Below are 12,040 nucleotides of genomic sequence, written 5' to 3' on the forward strand. Positions count from 1 at the left end.
AGGAGGTCAACTGACTCAGGCTGGCCAATCAGACACTGCCCTGGGAACCTGGATAGACCCAGTTACCAGCTGCTCAGGCTCTGTGCTGCCTGAGCCTGGTGGCCTCCCTGTCGTCCTTCACCTCAGCCTTCTGAGTCGCTTTCCTGTGTCATGGTTTTGCTAGTGGATGGATGCATGTGCCGAATGACTTTCACAAAGGGAGGTGGCAGACATCACAGGTCCACTAAGTCCATTTCAAGGCAGGGGAAGCCAGGGACCACAGAACAAAGGGAATGACGAAAATTGCTCAGAAGACCGTGAGGCCAGGCACACCATGGCTTCCTGGCCAATGTCACAGGTTCGGGGACAAAGGAAACCCATTGGCTTAGTCTGGGCTGACTCTCAGGGCGGCTGGGAAGGATGGAGCCCTATGTAAGGAGGGAGGAGGAAGGAAGTCCCCAAGGGTCTCTGTGTTCACCAACACATCGTAGGTGCTTATTAAATAAGTATCTGCTGAGTGACTGAGCGACGAGAGGCAGGTGCACAGGACCGGAGGCCTCTCTGAGGTGCGGCGGGCCTGGCCTGAGCAGATGTTTGATTAAAGTGAGTGCAGGGGGAGGAAGGCACTGAGACATGAGCTCTTGGGCACAGAGTTCTGGGTTGAAATCCCACCTCTCAACGTGAGGCCAGATAAAGCGTTTCGTCCCTGTAAGCCTCTGTGTTCCTCTCTGTAAACCAGAGACACTAGCAGCATCTTACCACTGCAAGGACACGATGATAAAATTTTGGGTCCTGGAAGGGCTAAGCAAAGGGTGGGAGATAATTAGTGGGGTGTCCCAAGGGGACTGCTCTCACGTCTCAGCCCTGCTGTGGCCCTGCCCGGCTTTCCCGGCAACGGAACTGCAGGGCAAGAACTGGAAGCTGCCGGATACATGGGTGGACAGAATATGGGGCAGAGGTGGAGGGGGGCGGTGACCTAGGTCCCAGCAACATGGTCCAGCGTCAGACAAAGACTGCAGGCCCTGGCTTTTATTCACGTCTATAGCATCTGAGCAGGCTGTGGGAGTGGGAGACACTGCGGGTCTCCGGGGGCTGGGATTTCAGAGGGAAAGAAAGGAAAGGACATCCTGGTGGCAGGCACAGCCTCAGCAGAGGCAGGGAGCCAGGAAAGCAACAGTAATGGTAACACTAGCCTAGGGCCCAGGGCCTGCCCAGTACAGGTGGGCGGGTTGTGCTCAGCACGACTTTCAAGGGAGTGACATATTCACATCATAGAGTTACACGTTTGGTACCAAAACCTTTGGCACATGGCAATGACCTGAGGAGGGGTGACTTTTTCTAACTGACACCAGGCAACACAGGGTCTGAGGACTTGGGGTAGCCCTAGACTAAGGGCACAGCCGTTCCAGGCCCTGTGCTGGGACGTGCTTTCTCCCATCATCTTCATGACGACATAGTTAAGTAGACATTGCTATTGTCCTCATTCTTCAGATGAGGAAAGAATTATGTGCCCAAAGTTACCCAGCTCGGGAATGGTGGTGGGGAGATTTGAACCCAGGGCTGGATGACTCTGTGTGGGCCAGATTGCCTTGAGGCTGGGTGTGGGGAACCTGATTTCTTACTATTCAGACCAGAAGCAAGGGACTGAGGGCTATCCTTGGCCCTGCCACCAGCCTGCTGTGTGACCGCTCTGGATTCCCCTGTCCAGTTCTTGTTACAGGTGTATCCCAGGCACCCACTCGACATTGGGGGCCATCAGATAGGGTGGGGGCCTACTGAGGTAAGCACCTTTGGCCCTGGGCCTTTCCCACAGAGCTGGGAGGGTGATTATTAAACACCTTCATGGTTGAACTTGATCCAGAAGTGTGAACACTGAGAACCCCCAAAGTGACCCAAAGCCACCCTCGGAGAAAGGGGGAGGGAAGCAGAATGAAGGCCAAAGGTCAAATCCTGGTTGTGACATCAAGGAGAGACACTTAGGGCCCCTGAGCCTCAGTTTCCCCATAAGTAAATGGGGGGATGATGAGGGGACTATCACACAGGGTTGGCAGGGGTCTTATGGACAGGGAGCTCCAGACAGTACCCGACACCTGACTCTAGGTGTGGCTGTTACATTGCTGCCAGCCAATGACTGGGCAAGGCGGGGGTGACAAGCCAGGTTCCTCCGCCCAACATGCAACAGGCAGCTGGGTGACAGACTGAACTGCAACCTGTGGCCTCCATCCTCATGTCGGATCCTCACCCCAGTGTGGCTGTATCTGCAGATGGGGCCCGAGGAGGGGAAGGTCACGGGAGCCCTGATCCCACAGGGCTGGTGTCCTTGAAGAGGAAGAGGCACAAATGACTTCTTTCCACATGGTGCAGGGAAACGGCCACCTGAGGACTCAATGAGAAGGTGGTCGTCCACAAGTCTGAACAGTGGCTTCAGCAGAAACTAGCCTTGACTTTGGACTTTCAGCCTCCAGAAATGGGGAAAGGTCTTGGGCTGGGGTATTTGTTATGGCTGGTGTGCCTTGCTGGGGGGTCAGACTACGTCTCTGCTCCCTGTTGCTCTCTTCCTGCCATCCTCCCCAGGTGTCCTGGACAGACCTCCCTCACATCTGTTAAGACTGTCTTGGCCTCTGCCCCGAGGACACACCAGTGCCTGTCGGCTCCTTTGTCTCCCAGAGCCTCAGTTTCTCATCCGTAAAATGGGTCAAGCCAGATCCTTCCCTTCCCTCCACCCCCCAGGAGAAGACTAGGACGTGACGCCTGTTGTGCTCTGCAGGGAGGCGTCTGAGACAGGTGGAGAAGCCCAGACACCTGTTTATTCAGTGCAAGTCACTGAGTGTCTGTGGGGATGACAGTGACAAGATGGATGAGCGCCCAGCCCCTGGGCAGTGACACCCCGTGGGTTAACAGACCTTGCTCCTTTACAAACGTGCTTGGTGGGACCCTGGAGAATGTTTCTGCCATCATACACCCAGGGGATCTGGGTGCCCGTTGGGGAGGGGACATGAAAAGCCTCTTGGAGGAGGTGGCATAGGAGCTGGGACCTAAGGGTGTGTGGGGCTTGGGGAAGAGCTGCGGGAAGGGTCTAGTGGGGGTTGTGGATGTACAAAGAGCTGGTGGCTGGGAGACTTTGTGGTATCTCAGGACGTGACACCAGGTTCTGGTGGCCGGGGTGGAGTGGAAGGAACAGTGGGCAGGCAGGTAGATCCCAAAGCGAGGCAAGCGACACGTGCTATGTACAAAGCAGGCTGCAGAGGGCGCCCGAGGGGAGGCTACAGCATGGGTCCGACAGATGGTGGCTCTGGCCAGGGTGGCGGAGAGGCAGGACAGACATGCACACTCAGAGTCAGCACGGGTGACATGTGGCAGCGGGGGCTGAACAGTGTGCCCCAAATTTGTGTTCATCTGGACTGGGGCCTTACATAGCAAAAGGGTCTTCGCAGATGTGAGCGGAGTGGGGTGGCCTCGATCTAGGGACTGGTGTCCTTACAAGGAAAGGAAGGCCACAGAAAAGGCCACGTGAAGATGGAGGCAGACTGAGGATGTGTCCAGAACCAAGGATAAGGGTGGTGGCCACCAACAGGAGCTGCGGGGAGCCATGGAGCCGAACTCCCACGCAGCCCTACAGGAAGTGACCTGCCAACACAGATGGCGCCTCCGAACCCCAGTGCTGCGGTGTCTCCCTAGTCACCCGGCTCGGCTCGTAGAACCTGTTCAGCAGCCTTGGGAAGCGCTGCTGCTTCTGTGGCCTGGAAATGTGACGCCAAGGTGTCACAGGCCATGTGCTCTTGTAGGCTGGGAGGAGATGGGGCTTCCCCCATCTTCTTATAAGAACACCAGTCACAATGGAATGGGGTCACTCTAATGACCTCATTGTAACTTGATTATGTCCCTGTTATCAAGTAAGATCCCATCACAGATACTGTAGTGAGGACTTCAACCTGTCTTTTTTTGGTGATACGATTCAACCCGTAACATGTGGCAGTGGTCTAGATACAGAGAGAGGCAAGACTGAAGCAGACAGGAAGTTCTCACTCGAGTCTAACCTACTTCCCTCCTGCTGTTCCCATCTCACCTATCCTCCAGGGACGAGAGTGTCTCTGGCACCTTCCTTCTCTCCAGTTGCTGAGGAACTGAGCTGTGGGCTGGGCTGGGTCCCTGCTCTGAGAAGGACCCTGCCCAATGGTCATTTACTGCCCTGGGCATCTTCTGTTATAGTTTCCACTCCAGTGTGACTTATTTCTTCCCTTGTCCTGCATGTGGGAGACTCCCTGGGGTCCCAAGACCCTGCCTGAACCCCCTTGCTGGGAGAAGGTTGCAGAAGAAAAACACTGCTAGCAGCCAGGAGCAGGGGCTGAGTGCAAAGGGGTCCCCTGCCAAGTTCCATGGAGGCAGAAGACTCTGCCAGGTGGCTGCAGACCCAAGCACTTCCCATTTGCTTTGTTGAATGGTATTATTGGATGCACTGGCTAAATGTCACCAGCTGCTCTTAGGGACACAAGTTGAGAGAGAGTGAGAAAGGACAAGAAAAGTCCTTTGTCTGTTTGGGAGAGAAGCTGGTGGTGATGGTGGAGGGGTCAGCTTTTCTCATTCCGTGACTTTCTTGTCCCCCGCCCTACCCAGCTCTGGCCCTTTGCTCAGTAGGTATGAAGCGTGTGAGGAACGGTGGCCTGAGCGTGACATCAGTAGGGATCTCGGGGGTTCTGTAGGTGTCTCTGTGGCAGGCAGAATAGTGGCTCCTTTCCACACTGTGGCCTGACCTTTGGATTCCGGGGACAAGTCGTGTTTAATAGAGGGTCTCAGAAAAGGATTCCAATCAGAGAGGTAAGGGGCTCCCACCGGCTGTGACGATGGCATAAGGCCTGTGGCCTCTGGAAGCTGGAGAGGCTCAGCTCGGACTCCTCCCCGGAGCTGCTGTGACCTGTGCTGGACTTGTGATGTCCAGAGCTGTGGGACATTAAATGTGTGTGGACATTGTGACAGGTCTCTGAGCAAGCCACCCGTGATTTTCCTTGAGCACTTACTAAGCGCAGACGCCATCTCCAATTGGCTAATGTGATCTGAGGCCCTGTGGTGTGAGCAAGGGGCGATCCCTGCACTCCAGGGACCGACGTTTAGGGTGGGTGGGGCTGGCAGATGGACAAAGGACAAAAAGAGCCTGTGACAGATGTGAGGCCTGGAAGGGGGAGGCAGGTAGGGCATGCGTCATGGGGAACAGCACTGACAGGGGAGGGTCGGTCAGGGAGGACCTGTCCATGCAGCCATTTCTGAGCACAGCCTAAAGGAAATGAGGGGGCTGCAGGGGACGAGAGAACGTTCTAAAAACATCAGGAGAGAAGTGGTCCAGGTCAGAATGAGGAAGGGAGGCTGCACTCCCTGCTGCTCTCCCCTGGGGTGGTCACAGAGGCACAGTCTCGATGGGTTGTCACAACCACTGGCCCCATTCACAGATGAGGACTTGGGACCAGAGAGGCTGGTGATGTCCAGGTCAGCCCTGGGGCCAGCGTCCCCTTTCCGCCCTGCAGCACAGTTTCAGGAGGGCTCTGGCATCTAAACATGTACCTCTAGTCCTCACCCCAAACACAGCAACCATGGACAGTGCAGCAGGTGGGGCCGCACATCGGTGAGGCTGGGCACAGGCAGAGGGGACCTGCACCCGGCATCCTGAGCCAGGATCTGGAGGAAGCTTGACTCTCTCCACCCTCCTCACTGTGTGCAGGACAACTGGCACATTTCTATCTCATTGACTGACACACCACATGAGATTCCACAACCACCCCACTTTCCAGATGAGAAAACTGAGGCCAGGAAAGAGCAAGAAAAAAAAGCAGCACTGGACTCAAATCCAGGATCCACTCCCAACCAGGGCAGCCCAAATTTCATATGGGTGTGTCACAACTTCTGCCATATCCACATCCACTCTAAAAGGTGGCCAGCGTGGCATGTGTCCTGACCTGATTCAAATTCTTAACTTAAAAAATAGTTTAATATTTTTAAATATATCAGTGAGCATCCAATACTCTGAAAATCTGAGGTCACAAGTGGAAAATTCCACACCAGGAAACTCTGTTTCATACACAGAATTAGGACAAAGGGTACATGAAACGAAGGGAACTGCACAATTAAATTTGTGTCCCATCTGCAAGGTCTCACTGTCCAAAATCTGAAAAAAAAAAACCAGCATTCCGAAAACACACATTTTGGATAAAGGATATTCAGCCTGTATTTTGTTTTTCTATTGTAGACAGAAAATTGGGATTTTTGACCATAAAAGTAAGCACAAAGCCAGGTGCAATGGTGCATGTCTATAGTCCCAGTTACTCAGGAGGCAGAGGCGGGAGGCTCGCCTGAGTCCAGGAGTTTGAGATCAGCCTGGGCAACAGAGCGAGACCCTGTCTCAAAAAGCCCAAACCAAAACAAGATCAACCACCACAAAGAAAAACAAACAAACAAACAAACAAGAAAGCTGATGTTAACTTCTCGTCCAGCCCTGAGCCCGAGGTGTTTCTCCTCACAGGTCTTTTTGTTTGCCCAGGCTGGCCTGGAACTGTCAGTCACCCTGCCTCCACACCCCAAGTGCTGGGATTACAGGGGTGTGCAGCTAACACCTGACTGCAGAGGCTCTACCTGGAAGGAAGCAGAGAGGTGATACCTGTCATGTTCAAATGTCTCAGAGTTGCAGCCTTGTGCCAGCTGCAGTGGGCTGCCCCTTGTGTCAACTGACCCCATTGTTCAAATGCAGGGATGCCACCCAGCCCTGACTCCAAAATGGCCTGTCTCCCTCTAGCCTCACACGTGGGTGTCAGCAGTGATAGGCAGCTCAGTGGAAATAGTCCTGTGACACCGGGGCTGTCCAGAGACACAGCCAAGGGGACCTCACCACCTCCCTTCACTGCTGCTCTTAGGGTGGACTATGCAAAAGAGGGCAGTGGAGACAGGGGCCGGGGCACGGGGCCTAATGTCCAACCTGGAGTTAGCAAACCCACAGCAGGGGACCCCAAAGCTTTAATGAACCCAACAGTGCCAGACATGGGAGCTCAAAGAGAATAGAGAGGCAGGTCCCCATGGTGCTGGGTGGCAGGGAGGGGACACGAGGGGAGGCGGAATGCCTTTGTCTGACAGCCTCGGGGCTCTTGGAGCCTAAACTGCTAAAATAATCACTCAGTCAGTCCCCTTGGTCACATCGGGGCTGAGTCCCTGGAGGATTTGAAATGTTTTAATGCCACACCAGGCTCCTGATGGCTCTGTAGGGCGGTGGGTGCGAGCCGCCTCTCCCACCTGCCACCACCAGCAGCCGAGGCTGTCACAGTAAAGGGGGGGGGGCGTCCTCCCCGTGTCCATCTGAAGGCAAGTGGTACGCCGAGCTTTTTTAGGAAAACTGAGCCGGAAGACTATCTGAAAGCCTGTTTAGAAACACATATATGCAGAAGTATGCACACGACCCTCCAAAATATCTCCCAGACAGAAGCCGGCGCCCATCTGGGCCCGTGTGGGCGGGAGGCGCGGGCTCCGATGGTGACAGCGACACTCACCCCCATCCTCTACTGTTTAGTTCTCCAAAGCAGATGGGCACAGAGCCCTTACCCGCCGCTGGGAGCCACGGGCACCCCAGCTCGCTCAGGACAGAGGGGCTGGGAATGAGGGTCTTCCCCTCTAGCCCTGTCACATCAGAGTCACAGCAGCAAAAGTGGTCATAATAACTGCAGCCACTGTGAAGGGAGCCTTCTTACCCTTCCCCTCGCTGAACGCTCCAGAGGGACAGGGAGGTGAGTTTACTTCTCCAGAGGAGGTAACAGGGGCTCAGAGAGGGTTGGCCAGTTGCTCAGGGCTGCCCAGCCAGCGGGCAGCAGAGTCAGGACTCAAACCCACTTGTGTTATAATGGAAATAAAATTTCTGCGTGCTGAGCTGTGCAGTAAGTTTTAGGAGGCTGTGCCTGTTAGGTTCAACGTTGTGCTCCGTGCCTAAGCCGAGTGGCGACAAACAGCAGGTGCTCAATGTATGTGGAAAGAGTCACACGTGCAATGAATCGGAGCCAGGCACCAGGCTTCGTGTTCCCTGTTGCTCACAGAATCTGTTCAATGGCTCTATGATGATGGGAGATCATCAGCCACATTTTACATGTGGGGAGACTGAGGCCAAGTGTGTGTGGGAAGCCCAGAGGGGATGGCCCGGCTCTGCCGGGTGCCTTCAGTCCAGAGCCCCCCCACTCCGCCTTCCTCTGCCCCCCCATGTTTGAAGCTCTCAGTTCCCCTCAGTAAAAGTAGCCACATCCAACCAGGAGGGCTGTGAGTTCCTGCCAATGAAGGGCCCAGTGTCCTTCCTGCAGTCCAGCAATGCCGTGTCCCCCAGCCCAGACTCTGCAGACCTCCAAGTAGCAAAGGCCCTGTCACTGTGGTGACAGGATCCACGGCTACTGCTCAAACTGCTTGGATTTTTAAACGAATCCTGCAACTAGGGCAGTGGTCAGCAGCTGGGGGTCTTGTTGGGTTCTATCACTTCTCTGCTGTGTGATGTCAGGCAAGTGCCTAGACCTCTCTGAGCCCATACTTCCTCAGCTGCACAGTGTGCATGCAGGATGATGGAACCTGCCTCCAAGGGTGTGTGTGACACGAGGGGATCCGTACACTGGCTTCACAAGGGACCGAACACTTTGCCTGACATACAGGAAGCAACCAGACAGCTACCAAACCTCATGGTCTCCCTCCTCCCTGGGTTGCCTCCACCAGAAGGCCCTCCTTGGAGCTCAGTTTTTGCTTTGTGTTCTGGTCGTCTGTCTTTGGGTCACACTGTCCTTGTTGGATTCAAGACTCTTGAAGGAAAGGCAGGGATGGATTGCAACTTGTGTTCCCACTGGGTGTGGCACCTAGAACTTTCTGAGCTAGTGGGAGCAACCAAGCTTAGGTGGTAACAAGCAGGAGTGCCTTGCAAGGAGATGCTGCCTTACCCTGCGGTGTTCCCGTGACCTCCACGGGTCTGATGGAGCCCAGGGGGGACAGATGTGGAGGACACAGCTAATTACACGTGGCTAGGAAGGGAGTCATCCACTAGATGGTGCTAGAATTAATCATTTGCTAGATATTTAAACTTCCTCGTTTCATCAAAATATATTTCAGATTTAAATTTTTAAAAATTAAGACCATAAAAGTATTAAAGAAAAAACTTCTATAATCTTGAGGTAAGAAAAGTTTTTTTTTAGAATAGGATGTAGGGCAGGTGGAGGTCTGGCAGCCTGCCTGCCTAGCACAAGGTTTGGCAAGATTTCCAACCTTCTGCGCTTACCTTTTGAATACCTGCTGTGTACCATCTACAAGAGACCCTATAAACAAGTTAAAACACAGAAGGCAAACTAGGGGAGAAGATACAAACTACGTCTAGCAGCATAAAGTTTAATATCCCTAATATACAAAGAGTGGTGACAAATCAATAAGAGCAATGCAGTCTGACAAAAAAATGGATGAAGGATCCCAGTGGTAATTTACACAAAAATAAGTAAGAATGATTCATCACATCTGAAAAGATTTCTAGTGAGCTAGTGAATGAAACAGTGTCATAAAACTCAAGCAGGAGAAAAACGGTCCAATCCTTTCTGACGCCACACCCTGGATTTGTGGTCAGTACATGACCATGATATATTTTCTTTCCAGGGTTTTTGTCCTTCTCCTCAGAACTCCAGCACAGTAGCCCCAAGCCAGGTCCTCCTGAGCACCCTAAAAACCAGCGTTGAAAGGGGTTCGGTAAATTCCAACACAGCTACTGTTGTAGTAGCCTGCAATCTGAGAGTCTGTATTCGAGTACAGACTGTTAGACACAGCAAGCCAGAGTCACCCAGGCTCTGTCACCTCACAGGGAAACATGGATTTCACACTGGGAAAAGAAGCAAGACACAAACTGCAAAATGGTTACGTGTGGCCTCAGCTGCCGTTTTGAAAAAGCACACAGAGAAAAGGGGGAAAAAAAGCCTGAAAGATTATTTTCCCTCCTTCAGGTTTTCTGCACCTGCCGAGGCTGACTGTGTGCATTGCTTCTTTTACAACTGTGGAGACATGCTGAGAACCCCAACTGCTGGGAACCATTTGCTTTCCTACAGACTCAGTAAGCCTATTGTCCACACCTGGTGACCTGACAGAACCCGTGTGACCAGTTGCAGGTCTTGTAACTCTCAGACCAATGTCATTGGTTGCTGGTTTACTCACCCAGCTAAATGCTTTTGGGCACAGAGCACTGTGCACATCTGACTGATGAGCAGTTTCTATTACTACCTGTCTTCTAAGATACAGCAACCAGAGCTCAGAGAGGTTAAGGCCCCTAGCCAAGGTCACACAGCTTGGAAACACCACTCTGAGAGTCACATGGGTGTGTCTGCAGCCACAGCCCACCTAACCACTCTGCTGACCAGCCTTACCCAGAGACAGGGGACAGAGCAAGCCACATGTACCAGGAATTGTCAAATCCTGCATTCGAATTAAAAGAAAAAAAAAAAAAAACCAAAGCAAGGCAGAAAAGGCATCGGAAGCACTCACCTCTCTTCCCGGCTGCTCAGGACTGTCGGTCTGCCCGCCCTCCCACTTGCTCTCGCCTTGTCCTGTGTGTCCCCTTCTGGTCCCCTTTCACTCATCGCCCAGCTCCCAGGTTAGCTTTTAGAGGCTGGGTCGGTACCTAGTTAAGTGACTCTGTGAGCGGGGAAGACATGAGCCGTCACCAGAGCCGCCCAAGTCAGAGAGGTTTAAATCAAATCTTCCTCCACAACGATGACATTAATTATGCTTTTAACACGTTTTACTGCTTTTTTTCTCACTTCACGCCACATCTGTGTGAACAATATCAGAAAGATTTACGGTTTTCTTTCATAATTACAGACACACAGGCCGCACACTTATCAAAATACTTGCTGAGCAATCAGCCCATATCGCTTTTTCTGCCAAAGATTTGTGTTGGCAGCAGTCGTTCAAAACAAAAATGTTGAGTCAGGACTTGTGTGTGGCTTGGGGGGGGGGACACAGTTGTTTTGACAAATAATTTGCCTGTCAAGAAAGCTACAGACAGAGAGACCACGCGTCCAGGCTTCAGGGCCAGGGCTGGGATGGAGAGGCCAAGGCCACGGTGGGCTGGGGAGCTCTGAGCACTAAACCCACATCTGACATTTGGTTCTTGTGTCTGAGATAAAATTTAATGAGAACAAAAATATGTCTTCCTAATTCCCCTAAGAAATCATTAAAACATTTTGTTATTTTAAAATGCCTCGAAAATGAATTACAGCCCCTGAAGGGGCCATTTGTGTGGTTTGTTTCCATCAGTTAGGGCTCTTCATTGTCCAACTCGGTGACAGCTGGGGACGTCCCCTCCCCCATGTCCTCAGTGGAGAGCTGGGAAGGCAGACGCAAGAAGTGAGCACCAGGCTGAGTGACCTCTGTGCTCCCCGGCTTCGGGGACAGGGAGAAGGGCAGGTGGACCCCTGGAAAGCTCCACACTGGGCTGCAGGGCTCACACGGACCTTGGCTGGCCCTGTGCCCGTGTTTAGCGGCCAGAAGGAAGAGGGTCTCAGAGTGTCCCCAGGAATGGAAGCGTCCATTCCAGGTGGGGGTCATGACCCCTTCTCACTGTTCCCCTCTCTGTCTGCCGTCCATGCTGGGTCGTGGACGGGCTGAGGCTCCCTGGGCGTACGATGGCAGCTTATTTGAGCCATTTTCTGGTCACCTATGCCACCAGACAGTGAGCAACACAGTGCTGACTCCGGTTCTGGGTCAGTAAATGGGAGCGTGGCAGGGATGGCCGTGTGACACAAGGGAATGACAGGCCTGCCCACCCCACTGCAGTCGAGCACTCTCAAACTGACCATGCCTGAGACCCCACCAGTCCATGAAATGACGCCCCACCCGCACATCTGACCCTCCAAGGGGGCCACTGCCCGGCTTCCAGCAGCACACGGTCATTTTGTCACTTTTTTGGCAACAGTCACACAGCATAAAATGTTCAGGGGCTCCAGTGCCTTCTCCACGCTCTGCCACCCCACCTCTGTCCAGTTCCAGAACATTCTTATCTCCCCCAAAGGAAACTCCATACGCATAAAGT

The 12,040-nt window shown here is 53.1% G+C and overlaps 1 protein-coding gene across 8 annotated transcripts in view; it reads right to left on the reverse strand.

The window, feature by feature from the left end:
- Cux2 (cut like homeobox 2) overlaps positions 1-12,040 on the reverse strand; it is a 225,202-nt gene that overhangs the window by 35,906 nt on the left and 177,256 nt on the right. The window contains exon 1 of one of the 8 annotated variants that reach the window (XM_074060946.1): positions 2,222-2,402. The exons of the other annotated variants lie outside the window; for them this stretch is intronic. Within the exon in view, the coding sequence (XP_073917047.1) occupies positions 2,222-2,336 (115 nt within the window). The 5' untranslated portion in view covers positions 2,337-2,402. Of the gene's footprint in view, positions 1-2,221; positions 2,403-12,040 lie in introns of those variants that run through there. 8 annotated transcript variants of the gene reach the window in all.

This window comes from Castor canadensis, chromosome 18, assembly GCF_047511655.1.
Source record: "Castor canadensis chromosome 18, mCasCan1.hap1v2, whole genome shotgun sequence".
NCBI classification, from domain to species: Eukaryota; Metazoa; Chordata; class Mammalia; order Rodentia; family Castoridae; genus Castor; species Castor canadensis.